Here is a 20720-nt window from a genome sequence, read left to right as displayed (position 1 = left end):
TCAAAAGAGTGGTCATTTATTGTCAAATCGAGCAATAAAGCTAGATATCAAAGTCTCTTAAACTTTGTTGTAATTATCAACAATAACATCCAAGCCTTATTCCATTAAATAGAATCAGCTACATGGATCAACTTCTGCCATAATATTCTATTTCCTAAATACCTCAGTATTAATTTTAAGCCTCAAATGCTACAAAACTAGATGAAAGTTAACCAGAGGGATGATACATTATACAAAATTCATAGAATAAAAAATCATATTCTTAATCTTCACTTTTTTCTGAGTTTATGCGCGGAGCTTTTGTAGGACGCCTCTCAGCAAGGAAACGTTTTGAACTCTCAAGGACGCCAAAGAATATTGAACCACCTATGCCTATCCAAAGTACTCTTGGCCCAATACCCTGCAATAAATATAGGAGTATGATTTATATTATAAGCTCCAAGTATATTTCTTGCCAGAAAGCTGTATCTTTTTTAATCTACATGCGGCGGTAGAAGATAAAGTGCATGCTTTGGGAGGAATTTGTACCATGTTATTTTACTTGTCATAAGCTACAATGTGAGAAAGAAAACACAGAAAGAAACTACCTTCAAAAAAGCACCAGGTCCCTCTTCCTTAATAATGGTTTGAACGCAATCCACAATTCCCTTATATTGGTTTGCAGGTCCCTTAAGAGGAGGAAATAGGAACTTCGTCAATGGCTGGATAATTTACTATTGACGTGTGTGATTGATTTACTTGCAGATTAATTGAACAGAAAAGGTATAATGTAAAACCAATACATACAAATGAAAAGGAAACAGGATTTCATCTTACCTGAATCATTAACCTTGTCTTGATGACATCAAGGGGCGTAGTTATTGCTCCGGTTAGTGCGCCTACAAAAAACAAAAAAGTATACCGCATCACAAAGTTAGTAGGACACGCCATAATGCTTAACAAATCAACCAAAATAAAGAAATTCTCATTTACTTACAATCCTCGAAAAATTACAAATAGAAGTGGAAAATATAATCAATGCAGTTTTTTTAGCAAGTATATCTTCATTTAGGTTACAAGCTCCCGTATTTGAAGTATGGTGGTACAAATTTTGTCAACCTGTCATACATGTATATCATATACAACAAGTATCTTATTTCCAAATATAACTAAATGTTTTCTATCTTGATGTTACCTACTGGTCACTGTTAAATAAAGCCAAGGGTTCTATTGAGATCTAGAATTAGGTTAGATTGACTTTCCTCTCAGTTACAGAAATCTAGTTTGACTGTGTACCTTGCAAAGAAAAATAGCTTGAAAAAATTAACAAGATTCATGGTTTTGATTCTACACAGTAAATCCGATAGAGTTAAACAATCACATATCTTTAAATCTTAATTAGCTTGAAGTACAATTAAAGCCTAAGCTCATGATGCTAGTGCTGAAACTTAGATATATTTTCATTTATTTACCTGCAAAAGCACCAATAACGGCATTTTCTGGATCATTCAGATTTCTTCGTGCCTAGCAAAAAGAAATATAAATCACATCATCAATCACGAATGAAATAGAAGAGAAAATAGCAACATTGATATCTTCGATAAACCACAAGACAGTATAACTCATAAGTATATATTAATTGTTTAAATTCAAAATACAGCTTCAAATTCATGCTACTGAATTATGTCTAGTAAACATAAAAGTTTTAATAGTGAGCATGAAAGGCGAAAATGACTTTTGTTTGACAGAACCATTAATAGCAAAACATTTCAACACAGTGGCTTGGTAATTTATCAGAGACAACCAAACAATAAGTCTTTAAAATACATAAGTATAGAACTCGAGAAAATTACCGCAAGCATATAACCTAATCGAATCTGCTCATAGAGGCAAAACTGAATAGCATCAAAGGGCAAATCCCGCAGTAAAAAAGATCCATACCCCTGTGATTTCAAATATCAATATCAATGAAACCTTTTAACAAATTATCGCGGGCGTAGATAATAAAATTTATCATAAAATATTACAAGAAAGAAGTAGTGAGCTTCATACAGCATAAAATCCTCTAAAGCCCTCCTTAGATGCAATAAAGCGGACAGCATTAGATGCTGACGTAAACTGCCCAGTTTGCATTCGTTGCTTGACAACCTGTGGAGCACTAGAGATGTGAAGTTTCCTAGTGAAACCATATGCAACCATGAAAATATCACTTTTACAAATATGAGAATTTAGCAACCTCTGTTGGAACGCGAACAAAAGATGCAGCAATGCCCCCTATAGCACCTGCAGTCTAATGAAATTTAAAAATTGAATGAAAAATTGTATCCCAGAAATTTTTAAAAAAATTGCATCAATAAATTTTGTGCCAGCAATAAAAGAATGATGACATAGACATAACATCAACTCCAGTGCAAGCCAAATAGACCCAAGAGGTTTCAGATGACCATAATGGACCAAACTTAAGACTTCAAAGCAATGAGAGACAATTGATTTGAAGTGCCGAGTATGTGCTCTTTTCTAAAATGAATATAGCATGTTGTATCTTCATACTAATGTTTATATAAGCAGTATCTTACTAAATGAGCAAAAGCACTCAGATTTTCAGGAAACATCCTTAGCAATTTCTGCTTTACAGGTTCATAAACTCCAACAAATAAAGCAGATGCCCTGCACATTTAAAGGCAACACAAGGTGTTAAAGAAAGAACCTAGATATGATTCATGAATCAACATATTGATACGCATAGAACAAAAATTCCTAAAGCCCCTTAAATAAATTGTGAAATATATCTCTCTTTCAATTTAAATATGTATAACACCTTTAATGAAGAGTAAATATTAATAAACAGTTTCTGTAAAAGATACTAGCTTTCCAAACTAAATTTTTTATGCATGCTCCCACACCCTATGGAAAGAACCTAAGACCACACTAACTAAGAGCTTTCCGAATGAGCAATCAAGAATCCAAAAGTGAACAAATAATCTACATTGAGGAGCACAATATTAAAATCATGTTACATGATGGCTTAGGAGTATGAATCACAACCAAGAATTAAATAAATTATATTTCATATCCTACTGAAGGAACTATCAAATGTGTGTGCTAATTAAATGCCAGCCAGAAGAAATACAATCCCTAAGCCATCTTTATTCAGAGGAATATGAACATCTCTCATACTATGGTTTCCTCAAGTATCTTTGTCATTGAATCGAGAAAAATGAAAGAGAAAATCATCGACAATGTGTATTTGTAGTTAGAGTTTATAAATCTTCACACTTAGCTTTCTTTGTTTACAGAGAAAACCTCCACACAAAATGTTGGTGTTTTCAGTTGAGCCATTTAGAACAGATTCAATAAATCATCATAGATGTAGATAATTGTATATTGTAGGCCTTATGTTTGCTAACTAATTTCTGATTTTTTTTCCAAGTTAGTGTGTTTTCGAAATTTCTAATTAACATACAAAACCTAGAACGTTTGAAACATCATGCTATCCACGAGGTTCTCACGGTAAGACACCAGCAAGGTTCCCTGCCAATCCAGAATAAAGGCCTTTTAATACTAGTTTTTCTCCTCCACGGGCAGCCTATAAAAACAAAAACAAACATAATCAGCATACTTTATGTAATATGGAAGCCCTCTGAATTGCTGTTAAGAAAAAGGCATGGAATTATAATTGAGTGGTCCCAAACTAAATGAATCCCCAAGAAAATGCCATGAGGAGCACATATACAAATTTTTTAACCCAAATTTAGTTTATCGTGTTAGAAAACATATTTATCGCATGTTTAATTTGTAAATAGCAGTTAAGATTTAACTGATTCTGACTATTTATGAGTGATCAATTTTGTACCCTAAAACATGATTATAAATATGACTGTATGTACATCCAACACACAATACTCAGAACATCATTCTTACATACCAAAAACTTAAGGAAAGTCCACTCACTGTACTACGCAAATGAACTAAGAATTCTATGCATAATAAATCTTGACGATTAGATATTGCTAATTGCTACAAGACAAACTGCATCCTATCCAACGACAAAAATTATATAGTTTTCCTTTGTCCTCTCAAAGCTTGATATCCTTGTTAGTTATTAAATTATATAATTTTCCTTTGTCCTCTCAAAGCTTGATATCCTTGTTAGTTACTACAGCATTAAATATTAATCAGTATAGCATACAACAAAATACAACCCTCAATAGTCATTATAATTTATTCTGTTGTAAGAGCCTACCTGCAGACGTGTTTTTATAGTGTCAATGGGGTATAAAGCTGTTTCAACAACAACACCGGCTGTACCACCTGCAATAACACCCTCTGCAAAATTCCACCAGGTTCATCAGAATGATTGCAATACAATAAAATTTTGTTTGAAGAGTCGAGGGAAGAAACTGCAGGAAAGTTAAAAATATATATACAAGCCTTTGAAACACATTTAGCCTAAATATATATACAAGCCTTTGAAACACATTTAGCCTAAATAGTAGTAGAACAGTATAAATGGATTGCAAGAGACGCAAAAAGAACGAAAGTTCAATTTTGGAGCAATAAGAATGTTGCGATGGATGAGTAGTTACACAAGGGTACAAGACTCTCAGAATTTGGGTTGGGCCTAACTCATCCCTACAAAACCGGCTTGTAAGGTGAGGATTGCCCCCACTTATAAACACAACACATGTCATATCTCTAAGTAATGTGGGACTAAATCCACCCCTTCAAACCCAACACAATGAAGTTGTTGGGGGTTGCAATTAAGGAAAGCCAAATGCCGCAATTAAGGCAACTAGGAACGGACCGCAATTAAGGCGGAAATTCCAACAAAGACAAAGTAGGATTAAAAATATAACTATCAGAGAGGAGAGTGGGATAGCTCCCATTATAGAGAAAATGATAATATTTATAGGTCAGATCATAAGGGAGATACATAGATCAATAGTCTATCTTTAAACTAAACACATGATAGAGAACTATTGAGTCGTCTGGTCTATGCAGCTGACTCCACCTACTGGGTAAAGGTTTTGATGTAGTTGTTTCTACGTGTTTAGCATTTTTTTTTCTATACTTCTGGTATATATTCAGCTAGACTTTATGCATTTCTCAGCATGTACTATGAGTACAAATCTCTATATGCAGGAAATCAACATTTTAACCTGTTTAATCTAAATTACTTACAAACTATGAATCACACATTCCAACAAGGACAACTATAACACAAGACTATCACTATAATATCTACTATTTGCGACAACTGAACAACAACGAAGATGATACAATACTTACCAATCAAAGTGCGTAAGAAGTCAAATGGATTTTCCTGTCCCACGGTAACAGATGCAAAACAATTTCTCACATTCAAGTTCTGCTTTCTCTTAGTAGACGCATCTGCAATTTGCTCAATTCAACAGTACTCAATTCAATTGCATTGGTATTATCATAAATCAATGTAACAAAACAATCACGAAGTAAAAATCAACTAAGCCAAAATCGCTAAAGTGTGAAACCTACCTGAAATGGAAGAGTCTTGCGGCTTAACGGAGAGTGTAAGAGGAGCCATCAATGGCGGCTGATGAAATCACCGCTGAGAAAATTGAAGACGAACAGCATTAGGTAATAAACAGAATATGAATAATTTTGTGAACAGAGAGAGAAAACGACAACAGCAGAAGTCGTTTTGAATGTCTTCTGAAAAGAGAGCGAGTTTACCGATATGAAGTCAAGAGAGTTATCCGCAGAGACGAGCTATCTTCTACTAAACTGCCAGTTAGTTCATGCAACCAGGTGTGATGGGATTGTATATAAAGAGGAATAAATAGGAGGAATTTGGTGAAAAGGATAAAAAGATTTTGGGTAGGAGGGTTTTGGAGGGTTTGAGTTTATTCATAACACCAAAAAGCCCATAAAATGGAGGAACTCAAAAATTGTATTGAAGGAGGGTTTTGGAGGGTTTTGAAGGGCTTACATAAATTTTCCAAATATCTTTTAGGTTGTTATACTATTTTGAAAATTAAAAATTTTGTAATGATAATAACTCTTTTATCATTCTAAACAAATTCATTTTTTCACAAAATGTCAAATATTTTCCTACATTTTTTTAAAATTTTGTTTTTGGAAGCTTTCCCTTCCCCTCCCCTCCAAACTCCCAAACATAACCTATATGTTATCCAAAGAGTTACTTTGTTCAAAATGAACTTTGGATTCTAACATAAGTGGAAAACTATTGGGTTAAGTGTTCCTAAAATTTATATTAAATTAATAAAATAATAGTTTTAGCTAGAAAATGTCTAAGACAAAAAATATATATATCATTAAGTCAGCTCAGTTGGTAGTTATGTAGGGCATTTAAGACGCGTGTTCGAATCCGCAACAATTCACTTAGAGAATTTCTTTATCCACCTCTTTATCTTCTTCAATACATCATCGAGGACGTATCAAAGTCGAAGCTTACAAATCGAAGTTAACATGGCAGTCACAATATTCAAAATTCAGGGATCAATATTTCAAAAGGAGCATTCAAAAAAAGAGGAGGAAAGCGCCCGCTAAGTCAAAATGGAAAATTCCATAGAAAAAAACAAAAAATGACTTAGGCAAAAATTAGGGCATCCCGATGGATCAAATTCAAATGAATTGGCTCATGCAAAAATAAGGGATAGAAAAACAAAAGCAAAATTCAAAGGATAATCTTGTGACTGTTAAATCATCGAAGCTTCCCATCAATGCTTGGATCTCTACAACATTTTTCATCGGTGCTTGGATCTTCACTAATGCTTTCGCTCATCATCGGAACTGAAACAATTCTCTTGCAAATGCACATTCATTGGATTAAACGAACTTTAGGATTGGAGAACATCAAGGAGAAAGGGGTGGGTTAAATAAATTTTGAGCCTTATATCCGTTGTTTCTTAAATCATGAACCAGACCAAGTTACAACATTCAAAAGTCCTAATTGAGGCAATGTTAACTACGAAAGCATATTAAGCAGGATTTTGTTATACTGACTCTTAGGGTTGTTAAAACTGTTCCTAACCACTACGCTTCCTCAAACATCCATTTCTAATCATCCATTTCCAATTCATAACAAACTTCGATTTCAAAACTTGCATGTGCATCGCATTGGAGTTACTTCTCAAAGGGCATGGCGTCATCTATGAATATACACTTAGCATCAAGGAAATCTCGAAATTGGTTTAATCAAAGGCGGTCATTTCTAATAAAGACTCTTGAATGGGGGAACCACGTCCAGAGGGTTCTCCTAAACAGGGGCAAAATCTCAAGGATTACAGGGGCATACAATCAAATATCCTATTAACTAGGGGCATTCATCCTAAGGTCCAATCGACTTGGGTTACATCTCGAAGCAATAACAATCAGGGGCATGTCAAACATGGGAGAAATTTAAACCAAATGGATAGAACATTATGGATAGCCCTCCATATCTTAGAGATCGAGGGCATACCCTTCAATCTAAACGTTGAAGCATATGTATCACATTTCTATGACAAGGTTATTTCTCGGGGTACTTCCTTCATGGCTCGGAGATCAGAGGCATCTTTTCCCACAAAACTAAATATTGGGGAAGTGGATATCAAATCCATAAGGTGAACAATTCAAAAGGTTAAAGGGGTGGAGAACCTCAAAAAGGTGGAGAATTTCAAAAGGTTAAAGGTGTGGAGAATTTCAAGAGGTTAAAGGTGCGAAAAATTGCAAAAGATTAAAGACGTGGAGAATTTCGAAAAGTCAAAGGCGTGGAGTAATTCAAAAAGCCAAACCAGGGCAAGACACACAGCAAAAAGGCATCCTCACACTTTACAACCTCCAACAAATCTTTCTCCTAACTACGATCCTCAAGTTCAAAAGCAAGTATTGGGAAGGCGCGCTAGCATCACACCCCACCCTATCAGACGACCTTACAACATTAGCGAGCTATATACGCTTTGGTTATCAACAACCTATCATTGGAGCATCATGCAAATATACATAAGTCATGCACTGCATACATTGGTTAATACGTTACATCTCATACATTGAAACGCCTAGACAATTCAAAAAAACAAAGGGTACCAGGGGATTGGTTTAGGACCTAATGGTCTAGAAGGAAACTGAAACCTGAAGTTCCGCTCAAAAATATTCTACGCATAAGCATTACTAGTCGGCACGAGCATAGTCGTCGCATGGTTTAAACAAATTCAATGGGTTATAAGGAGATAAAACGTGGGGATCACTATATATACATGTGCATCGGCATACACACATACGCATTAGCATTAGCATATACATACCAATTAGCACGCACATATAGGCATTTATCAATCAATATATACATAAGCATAATCATTACACATTCAAACCTAGTCTAAAAAAAGGCATATCACATCATTAGATCTTCGCTCATAAACATGCGCACGAGCATCATTTTCATACAAACCGGATACCGTAAACAAAGGACTCTTACACGTGTAACATTTACATTACATATACAGACGGTTCATACATCTACATTGTACAAACGTCAGGGTCACATGCATGTACAGCCGTTATATGTACGTGCACAATATTTATACAAGCATTATACATACTATGTTTTACACGCTACGCTTTACACACTACATTTTACACACTACGTTTTACACGTTACGCTTTACACACTACATTTTACACACCACGCTCTACACGATACGCTTCATGCACACTATGTAATACACGCTACACTCTGTGCATACACAATGTACAACACCAAGTTACTGGTCCTTATACTTCTGACTTCTACGTATGTGTCAAGAAATTTATGAAGATGATCTTGCTAGCACTATAGCAGGTAAATCTTTTTATGTAGATAAGCATGCTAGCACTATATCTGGTAAATCTTTCTACGCAGATGATCTTGCTAGCACTATAGCATGTAAATCTTTCTATACAGATTGTTGCACCCCAATTTTTGACCTCTGAGATCCCATCATTTTTCAAAGTATCGTGATCATTATCATTATCATTTATCATCATGCATATTTTTATTTACTAACAAAAAAATATAAAAAAAAAAGTCTGTTGCTTGTGTGTCAAAAATAAGAGAATGATCAAAAGAAAGTTGAAGAAATTAGGGTTTTGAGGCCCACAAGAGGTTCATCATTATCTCATGATTCAAAGGCCTTCAAATCAACATTATATTCAATCCATGTCATTTAATGGAGGAGAAGACCTTGATTCATTGAAAGATCGCAAAACCGCGGTTCATCGAAAAAAAGTCAACTGCAGTCAAAAATCAAGATTTTTGGTCAACATCAATCATTGGAAGTAATATTCATCAATTGATCAAGGATTTATCATAATTCATCAAGAAAAGTTCAGAAATCAACAAAACTCAAAATTGCAAAATTAGAGTTTTTTACCTAAAAGTCAACTGAACTTTGACCAACCATAACTCTCCCATAATTTATCATAAAAATTCCAACCAAAGCTCATTCTCAAGAAAATTAAATTCTCTACAACTTTGATGTTGGGCCCAAGGTCAAGAAATGCTTCCGTATAAGATATATAAGCCAAAACATTACAGGTCATTTTCAAAGTCAACAAAAAGCAGTTTTTTGTCAAAGCCCATATCATCAAGATAACTTCTCCAAATGCAAAAAAGCTTCCAAAGTGGCTTGTAGAGGACATCTTGGGCTTTCCAAAAAGTACAAGAACACCTTCATAGGATCAAAATTGAGGGAGATATGCCTTAATGAAGTTGACCTTTTTTGGAAGAATGCATGAAATAAGTAATGACCAAAACTTGATTTTTTTTTTCAAAAAAGGCCAATTCTTTTGTGATTCAATCTTGATTATAATATGGCTAAGGGAATTCAAAATATATCCATGATTCATGACATTTTTATTTCATTTTTTATTGAATTTTATTTATTTAAAATTCAATTAAAGTGAGATAATTCAAAGATAATTCAAGGATAATGCAAGGAAGCTTCATGTGATGCAAGCAATGACCATTCAAGATGCTTAAAGATCAAGTTGCAAGATTGGAGAGAATAACACTTCAGTGCTTAAACCATGGTTAAGCTTTTAACCTAAGCATAAAAGAATATTCCATTCTTTTTCCACAAAATCAATCATGGTCTTTTCCACTTGCTTGGCCTCCAAGATCAAACTCTTTGCCTATAAATAGAGCTTCATTTTCTTCATTCAAGAGAGGAAAAAAAAAGGAGGAGCAAAAGGGAAAGAACAACAACAAACACCAAAGCCATAGTTTAAGCATTTTATATTTTTCAAAAGTTTCAAGAAACTTGTAAAAAATCAAGGCTCATTCAAATAGCCACCTTCAATCAATTTCAATCACTCTATTCCACTCTTGGGACATCATAGAGTAAGTACAATGTAGTTTTTAATATGTAGTAGTGTTAGGAGTTCATGAATTAAAAACTCCATATTTATGCATATTTTCAATTTCTCAAAAAAAAAAGTTTTAATTTTAGTTTTAAGTTGATAAAATGTTTATTTAATTTTTAACATAAAAATATTTTATTTCTTTTCATAATTAATTTATTTTTCTTAATTAATTAGTAATTATGTAAATATTGCTTTTTAATTATTTTCAACCAATCAAAAAACTCCAAAAATATTTTCCTTTTAGATTTAGGTTTATATTTTTATAATCTAATATTTGACATAAAAATATTTTATTTCTATTCATAGTTAATTTATTTTGCTTAATTAATTAGTAATTATGTATATATTTACTTTTTTTAATTATTTCTAACCTATCAAAAAATTCGAAAAAAAATATTTTATTTTGTTAAATTAGGTTTATATATTATATACTAATTTTATACATAACTAGATTTATTTTTCTTGTTAAGTTTAATTATTTGTATAATTATTTGTTTAATTAGCTTTTAATTAACTTAAAAACATTAAAAAAAAAAAGAATTAGGTTTAATTTGTTTTAGATTTAAGATTTTGTCATTTTATTTTCTCTTAACCTAATTATACTTTCAAAATATCTCTCTTATTATTGTGTAAATTTTTCACAATTTCAGGTTTATTTTTTATATTATTTGATATTATTTCTTATCTTTTTCTTTGTCCCGAATTGGAATAAAAGATCAAATATGGCAGAGATTATATGCAGTTGATTTAAGACTTTTAGAAATTTATCGTGTAGTCGCTATGATTCTATCAAGCTTCTGATAAATTTTCATTAACTTTAAATCCGAGATCATCATTCACTCACCATCGATCTTCACTAACATCGTGGATATACTTGACTAGCTTCAAGATGATTCGCGTGCTAACATACTAACAATTGACTTTAATTTCCGCATTTTATTATATTGTTCTTTATATTTCTTGTTTTATGCTTTATTTTATCATTCGTATTATTTATGTTTATGTTATTTTCTCTTTGTCCATTTGGACGTATTATTTATGTTTCTGTTATTTTCTCTTTGTCCATTTGGACGTATTATTTATGTTTCTGTTATTTTCTTTTTGTCCATTTGGACGTATTATTTATGTTTCTGTTATTTTCTCTTTGTCCATTTGGACGTATTATTTATGTTTATGTCATTTTCTCTTTGTCCATTTGGACATATTATTTATGTTTCCGCTATTTTTTCTTTGTCCATTTGGACATATTATTTATGTTTCTGCTATTTTTCTTTGTCCATTTGGACATATTATTTATGTTTCCGCTATTTTCTCTTTGTCCATTTGGACATATTATTTATGCTTCCGCTATTTTTTCTTTGTCCATTTGGACGCATTGTTTATGTTTCCGTCATCTTCCTTTTGTCCACTTGGACCATACTTTTACCTTTGAGCTAAAACATTAATAATCAAGATAAAACTTAAAAAAAAAAAAAAAAACACTTTGCACACTTGCACCTCTATGGTTTTCCCTCTTATTATTTTTTTTAATCATACCATCATTTAAGAAAAGTATTAAATGCATAGGAAAGATCTTATAAATTGAGAGTACGTAACTCCTAATTGCTTGCTCAAACACCTTTCATTTACAAACAACGTGTTTTCAAAACTTCTCATCTATTTCCAAAAACTTTCATCTGGTATTTGAAGGGCATTATTCCCGGTGAAACTCTTCAGAGACCTATGTGACCTATTGTCCATCTTCACTTCTTCTATTTTCAAATCAATAAAGCATTTAAACAAAAGTGAGCTAAGCAATTAAGAGCCCATGGATAACCATGGATACAAAGGGTGCTTAAAACCTTCCCTTTGTATAACCAACCCCCCGAACCCGAAATCTGTCAAAAGGTCTTTTTCTGTTCTTTTATGCCTTTCCTAATATAATTGGATAAAATAAAAGTCGGTGGCGACTCTTGCAAAAAAAATATCAAAAACAAAAAAGAGCAAAGAGTCAGTTCGCGAAAAACCGAGTGACGCAGATAAGCTTGCTAGCACTATAGCAAGTAAATATTTTTATACAGATAAGCTTGCTAGCACCATAGCAGGTAAATCTTTTTGTGCAGATAAGCTTGCTCGCACGATAGCAGGTGAATCTTTCTACGCAGATGATCTTGCTAGCACTATAGCAAGTGAATCTTTTTATGCAGATGAGCTTGCTAGCACTATAACGGGTGAATCTTTCTCCCACTAATTTTCAAATACTTTCAAACAAGGTTACACTTATTTAAAAACTAAAGTCCTTAACAAAGTTTTTACTATTCACACACTACACTTACTTTTAAACAATTGAAACATTCAAAAGGTGAGATAAGCAATTAATAGCCCATGGATACAAAGGGTGCTTACACATTCCCTTTGTATAACCTACCCCCCGAACTCAAAATCTTTTTAAAAGGTCTTTTCCTGTTCTTTTAGCCTTTCTATAAATTGGATAAAATAAAAGTCGGTGGCGACTCTTGATATCCGCAACATTTCAAAAAGTCAGTTCTCCCACCGTATTATGTAACACCCCAAATCTACCCGATAAATTATACGGAAAATCAGAGTATAAATTCCAAACAAGTTCATTTGAGGTATCACATATTCGTCATTTCAAAAACAGTTACGGCTTATTTGCCTTCACATAGATACATAGCACAGAAATTTAAAACGATAATCAAATCATTACTAAAAATCACTTTGTTTAAATTCAATAATTAACTCGCAGCGGAATCAACAAACTTCATAAATTTCAATTCAAGTCGTAGCATCATTGCACGGTAACTTTAAGTTACAATTTAAACCAAAACCATATAAAAATTCAGCAAAAGAAATAATAATTAAAACAATCGTTTTATCTCCCCGAGTGCTACGTATCAGAGCAAGACACCAACTCGACTAACAACAACTAAAGACTTCATAAAATCACTTCAAAACTTCCACCGCTATCTTGAGTACCTGTTTGTTTCCCACGGTAAGGGAAACATCATTTAGAAGGGGTGAGATATCGAAAAATATAAACAAAAGTATGATAATTAATATATTAGATCAGATCATACAATTATCACAATAATTATAATAATTATTTCGCACATCAAACCAACACAACTTATATCAACAGCAACTCATAACAACATTAACTTCACAACGACCCAAAATGCGACACAACTATGCAAATGCATGTGGTACCCAGGGCTTCAGCCCCCATCGCCAATTGCCAGTTAAACTGAGGCATCAAGGCATAAGCCTTCGTCACTAATTTGTCAATCCAGGCCATCGCCAAAAATGCATATGTATATGAATGCAACAACCACATACAACAACATCATCGTCACAAAGGCATAAGCCTATATCTTCGTTATACCAATAAATAGAGGTATACATTGTCGCTGAACATCCTACAACTTCGCATAAAAGAACAACAATGTATTTGGCAACAACAAAATCAGCAACAAGTATTCAAAATAACGCGTTCATTAACAACGCATTCACAATACATTTTCATAACCCAGAACAATCCAAACGTACCTACAAATTAATCTATTCAACAAAATCATAACAAAAGAAACCAACCAAAAATGCCTACCAATATACACGACCGACTTCGACAATTTTGAACTTTGAAACATCATGCCCTTGATTAATTAGACCTTAGAATAATTTACCCCTGATGAATTGTTTTGAACCAGTTTCTGTTAAACGAGCCTCGTAGCGCTCTGCCTTAATATTTGAATTTTGAAAGGTACGCCCCCAATTTTTAGATTTGTAAAAATGTCCGGATGACATGATATAGATATGGTTTGCTCCAAGTATCCAAATCTTGAAAATTTTGTTCTTTGAAGTTATTTGAAAGGAAACTTGGATCCTACGTGTCGTAAGATGACCTTGACATAAATTGCCTCCATATGTGAGCTTCGAAACGTGTACCCCTGATTACTAGGGTCTTGGAAATGTATGCCCTTGATTGATTGGTGCTTTGAAATATGACCCAAGTTGATTGAGTCTTGGAATGAATGCCCCTAGTTAATAGGATTTTCATGTGATGTGCCCCTAGGATCATTAGGATTTGTCCCTGATTATAGGGCTCCTCTTAGATTTGTTTCCCCTAGTTAGGAGCGTCTTGGAATGAGTCGCTTTTGATTAAACCAATTTTTGAGATCTCCTTGATGCTAAGGGTCGATTCGTAGATAAAGTTGTACATTTTGAAAAGTGATTCTTACTTGATGCACATACAAGTTTTGAAATCAAAATTGATTATTGGAAAGAAATGGATGATTAGAGATGAAAATGTGGCAGTGTGGTGATAATTTTAACAAACATTAGGAGTTAGTTTAACATAAATGATGCTTAGTATGCTTTCATAGTGAACCTAATTTCAATTAGGATTTTTGAGGGAAAAAGTGATTTAAACAAGAAAGCGCCAAATGAATAGATATTACTTCGGTAGAATAAATAGGCGAGGTAAGAATTTCTTATGAAATGTATAATTTGTAGCAGTGTAGATTACTACACATTGCTTCTAATATGTATTTGGCCACACGACAAATATATTAGTTTTAATTGAATAAAATATAATTAATTATTCATGTTTGAATTGATATTTTAAACATAACTTAAAAATTTGCCATTTAGCAATAGAATATTGTTTTTTTTATCAAAAATGATTTTTAGATATATAATTATTAAAATAATTTTTAATATGCCTATTTGAAATTTAATTTAATTTATCATATAATGTCTTTTTTTATAAATTAATATAATTTTTATATGCTTCTTTGCATAGATTTTTTTATCTTTGATTTTTTTTTGTTTATATTAGTCAGTTAAATAACATATAACATATATTTATTTGTTGAATAGAAAATTGTACTCTCTCCATCTCGAAATAAAAATCTTTTAAAGTTTTTGCTAATAGATTAAGAAAATTAATAATTTAATAATTAAATATAACAATTTTACAAAAATGCTCTTAATTACTATTGGTCGTCATAAAGGTATAGTATGATGTAATAGCTTTAAATTAGTGCAAACAATAATAATTAGAGGTAAAATTGATAAAAACTAATTAATGTTGAATTGAAAATGTAAAAAGACTCTTATTTTAGAATAACTTTTCTCGGCTAGAAAGACTCTTATTTTGAGACGGAGAGAGTATATATTATTTTCATTAGTTAACAATAGTTGTTGTTTTCTAAATAGTCTATCTTTTATCTATTTTAGTTGGATGATCCATTAATTAAACTAATGGAGGATTATAAATGAATCCATTTTTTTTATCAAATGAAATGGGACTTATTTTATTGAAGGGGTTATAATTACATTAACCACTATAGTGGCTCATTCAATTACATGAGAATACATATTATTATATTTTTTGTCCAATTACATGAGAATATATATTATTATATTTTTTGATGTTAGTGATGTATAGTGATTAAATATGACCATTTTTTTCTTGAGACACTTTACAAAAAAATCGATATATTTGAGAGAAGAAACATTTCGATTCAACTACAAAAATAATTTTGTACGCTGCTTTTTTTAAATAATGGGAATTTGTAATATATAATTATATGGTTCTAATCAGCCAAAACTAAAATTTGAAACATTAATTAATCAATTGTAACTTTATTGTTTTTATTGTCATATCGTCGATATACCCTTACAAACATAGTTATATCAAACATCCACTAAGAGGTACATCCCAATATCTGTAACTTTTTTTTCGAAATCTTATTCAAAATGGGAGCATATAGGTTGGTTTGAATTAATATGGATTTCTTCCCTAACTCTTCCCATGTTTTTGTCCCTACTTAATGATATTAAGTTATATTCAAATAATATACTATTCAACATTTTTTTACCAACATAGTTAAAAAAAGAATGACCTCTTCTTCGGTATCTCATATGCATTTATAATTATAGAAATTGGTTCTATAAATGATATTGGTCTCAAAGAGGTCATTTTACAAATAGTATGTTTTTCAACTTTTAGTTATATAAGTATTTTCTTTTATCATATATTGAAAATTAAAAAATATTATAATAGTGATAAAAATAGTTCATTTGTATCGTGTTGCGTTAAAAAAATAATATGTCAACAAATTTACAAATTATAACTGTAAAAAATTATGAACCAATTGACTATTGAAGAATTATATTACAACTCTTTTTATCTTATTTAATCTATAATTCAGAAGCTACTGTAATTTTAGAACATGCAAAAAGAAAAGAAAGAAAAACAATGACATCAACCATTTGCCATCTACTATATATATATATATATATATATATATATATATATATATATATATATATATATATATATATATATATATATATATATATATATATATATATATATATATATATATATATATATATATATATATATATATATACTAGTGTGTATACCCGTGCGACGCACGGGTTTAAATTTAATGGGTATATCCGAGGTAAGGATTTAAATTAATAAGAAAAAAATATTTTTAATTTATTTATTCTTTACAATTTAAAATGAAAATTTTTTAACGGTTAATATATATATAAATCTAAAATATTTTTAAAATATTTTTTTAAGAGGTAGAATTTAACAATTAAAACTTGTCAAAATATTCATCTTGAAAAAGTTTTAAAAATGTGAAACTTGACAAAACTTACTAAAATACTCATCTTACTTTATTATATTTTATGATAGTAAAAGAAAAATAGTTATTTAGCAAGTTTGTCATTTGTCAATTAATTAGCTTTTAAAAACTACTATTAGTTGTAATATTATAATTATCTTTAATTTATATTTGACTTTTTAATTTGCTATTTCTTAACTATTATATTTTTTATTGTTACTTAGTCAAATATTTGTCACTTACATTTTTATTTGTTGTACCAATTATAACTGATTCAAGTTTTTCATACAAAATTGAATATATATATATATATATATATATATATATATATATATATATATATACATTTCAACGTTCAATAAAAAATTAATTTTTCACTCTATTCTAAGCATAGAGAACTTAAAAATAAATATTTATTTTGCATTTCATTTTAATTTGAATATTCTATTAAAAATACATATTTAGACACAATTGTTAGAATTAATCTTAAAATGATAAATATTTATTCTTTTGATAATATTTTAGTATTATACTCTCACTCCCCCTAATGTACGTCTATCAATTTTAATTTTTGTATCCACATGCAGCGAAAGTATAAATGATATATTTTCATTTTAATTATTATATAAAAGATTTGAATGATTAAATATTAATGTATTTATATTTATAGTAGTTATTTTTTAAAACTGTTTGTTTTAACAATGTAGTACTTGTGGAGAAAAAAATTATATGTAAAAGGCATTTATAACAATAACTAAAGTTCAACGTATGCATATCTAATTTGATCCTTTAGCCATGTCACATTAAAGGCTCATAGGTGTTACATTTTATCCAACTGAAATTTGGAAAATTTCAAACACTTCAATAATAACTTTATGAGGAGACCAAAAAAATTTTGAGTGACCAAAAAAATATGATAACAGATATGTATCCTTCATGTGCCATTAAAATTTTGATTCTCTATTAATTTGAATCATCAAATAGAATATATTCAATTGAACAAATTATTTTTTTCATTGACATTTATTTTAACTTTTAGTGCGACAAATGAATATAGGAATATTTAAAATTTTATCAGGTTATACAACTTACGTATGATATGCAATACTGATAATCATGTAAAAAATATAAATAATTGTAGCTTTTAAGTACAATTTGAATGCAATATTGACAGAAGAAGCTACTACAACATTAATTAAATTTACATTACCATGCTCAGCAAAAGTTGGGTATACCACAAAAGCATAAACTTAAAATGGTAGAAACTTAGTTAGTGTCCACATCAATGGCCACTTCCTTCTTCACTAAAGCAGAGATAGCGGCTGGGGCTGCAAGCTCTGCTTGTTTGAGCAGCAAAACTTGAGTCTATCTCGATAGCAGCAGTTCGGGGAGGTGATGTTGGCTACATAGCCACATCCAGATAAGTTGCCTTAAATCTTTCCTGCAATCCTTCATCAACTAATCTCACCATTCAATTGATTTCCAAGATACATCCACCTGATGGAACAATTGAGAATATTATATCACCTTAAATTTTTTGGATGAATTCAAAAACTCAACAAATAAAGAACACCATAAACAGCTCAAGATTTATATGGATGAATTTTCCCCACTAAACAAACAGTTACAACCAGATTAGTTTTTTAGTTCAAAAATCATTTTAAATCCAGACAATACTCCACCCCAATAAAAAAATTTAAAAATACCATGAGAACTAAAAATACATAACAATCATAAAACAGCAAACCTACTCTGCATGAGTATTGTGCATGCAAGAGAACAATTCCATCTTTCTAGTTTTTGCAACTCGTCCATTTGCTTCATGAACAAAAGAATAAAACATAATTTCAGACAACACAAATTAACAAAATACTTGTCCTTCTCCTACATCAAACATCATGAGGCAAGTAGATTTTTATTTTTATTTGGATCCAGATGTTTGATAATAATCTCATTAATTCAGGTAGTTTTATCAAGATCAGTGATTGTTTGATCAAGATCAGACTATGCAGAAAGCAAATAGATTTTGATTTATCTGGATCAAGTGGTCACCGATGTTCCTACTCTGTGGATGCATGGGATTTGTGACAGTGGGGAAACCAAATCCATTTAGAACATGTTCAACAAAATAAAAGTGTTATAGAAACTGAACAATCACTAATGAAACAAAAACAAATAATGCACATGCGACATAAAATGCCTCTGAATAACATTTACCTGCTGCTCCTTACACGGGTTTGGAATAACACCCACCTACAACATCCACAATGCAGCCATTTCCAATTTGCTCAAATCAATCCTCTACATAATATTTGTAATATTTTAATCATCAATAAATTATTTTTCAAACATATAACAAAATAGCAAAATAAATTAGTGAAAAGGGGTAAAGGTTCGGCTAATATAGCGTTCACCCATAAGGCATAGAAATGGATCCCTTAGATTGTGAAACAACAATAAAGGACCTGCTCATGCTCTTGTGAGATGATCCTAATGATCTATGCATTCTATGCCTTGATCAGTGATTGTTTGATCAAGATCAGATGCTGAGAAATCAAACATAGCAGAAACAAAATCAGCAACAACTATGAGATAGAGGTATAAAACATAACTCGGGTAATAGAATCAGTTCACAATTAAGACAAATATGAATCATAAAACCTTTACAAATACACAAATGATTTCAAAAAATGTAATAGAAAAAAGACAATAAAAAGATAAACTTGGAGATATTGAAAAAAGAACAGTAACTTCACAAATTGAAACTCACCCATATCTGATCCATGCCACTGAGTATTCTAAAATTAAAGATCATCATCTACCTCATCCAGTTGGTGGTTCAATAACACTAAGAGGATTCCTATGCAGCTTCACTTCAATACCATTGGTAAGAACCTGAAATTTCATGCATCAAACACATTATTAAAATATAAAAACATTATACTTCATCAGATCCAAACATTACATGCTAAAAAAGATACACAAATCTTACAGTTCACCAAACCCAAACCCTTTATCAAATTTCAAAAACACATAATTTAATTTTACTATTCACAAACCTTTCTGGCTACTAAGATGAAATCCTATATGATGTAGCCTTAATTTGATTCAATATATAGCAGAGAAAAGGGATGAACTAATTAGATTTATGAAAACAGCCGTGGAGATGAACAAATACACAGATCTAAACCTGAAACAACCATTAACCATAAATAACAAAAGAATAAAAATCAGAAATAAACCCTCAAACATAATAATAAACTAATTAGATTTATGAAAACAACCATGAAGATGAACAAATACACAAATCTAAACCTAAAATAAATATTAACCATCATCATCATCATTGCACTTTCACCGAATCAAGCTTCGACAAAATCACACAACACAAATCACTAATTCCGTATCACCATCATCATCAAACTAACAAACAACGAATCAGAAATAGAAAAGAGGAGAAGAAGAGATTGAGACCGAGAGTTCGCCGGAGAAGAGAACTCGTATGAGTTCTTCGGCCTTCGTGTTTGAAACAGACGCGAGGTTGGGACGGCGGAGAACTTGACCGAGAGAGAAGATGAAGCGCCGTCGTTGTATGTGTTGTTTCTGAACATGATGAAAATGAAGATGGAGTGAAAGCGTTTTGAATTTGTATTGAGATACGATACCTCGAGCATTTCACTTTCAATTTATTTGCTCTTCCCCAAATATTCGTGT

The 20720-nt window shown here is 31.3% G+C and overlaps 1 protein-coding gene and 1 long non-coding RNA gene across 2 annotated transcripts; both read right to left on the bottom strand.

The window, feature by feature from the left end:
* Nucleotides 1–73: 73 nt before the first annotated feature.
* Nucleotides 74–5812, bottom strand: LOC131602802 (S-adenosylmethionine carrier 1, chloroplastic/mitochondrial-like). Its single transcript, XM_058874995.1, has 13 exons — nt 5692–5812; nt 5494–5566; nt 5269–5370; nt 4223–4305; nt 3489–3565; nt 2556–2646; nt 2216–2269; nt 2032–2127; nt 1833–1922; nt 1452–1503; nt 817–878; nt 588–668; nt 74–400 (listed from the first exon to the last, which is right to left on the bottom strand). Exons 2-13 carry the CDS (start codon nt 5540–5542, stop codon nt 263–265), a joined length of 975 nt encoding a protein of 324 aa, XP_058730978.1. The 5' UTR covers nt 5543–5566; nt 5692–5812; the 3' UTR covers nt 74–262.
* A 12384-nt stretch (nt 5813–18196) lies between these two features.
* LOC131607581 (uncharacterized) lies at nt 18197–20720 on the bottom strand. Its single transcript, XR_009285344.1, has 4 exons — nt 20481–20720; nt 19777–19901; nt 19224–19307; nt 18197–18503 (listed from the first exon to the last, which is right to left on the bottom strand). It is a non-coding gene; the product is annotated as an uncharacterized LOC131607581 (long non-coding RNA).

This window comes from Vicia villosa, linkage group LG5 (assembly GCF_029867415.1).
Source record: "Vicia villosa cultivar HV-30 ecotype Madison, WI linkage group LG5, Vvil1.0, whole genome shotgun sequence".
Classification (NCBI taxonomy): Eukaryota; Viridiplantae; Streptophyta; class Magnoliopsida; order Fabales; family Fabaceae; genus Vicia; species Vicia villosa.
This window is presented reverse-complemented; position numbering and strand designations above follow the sequence as displayed.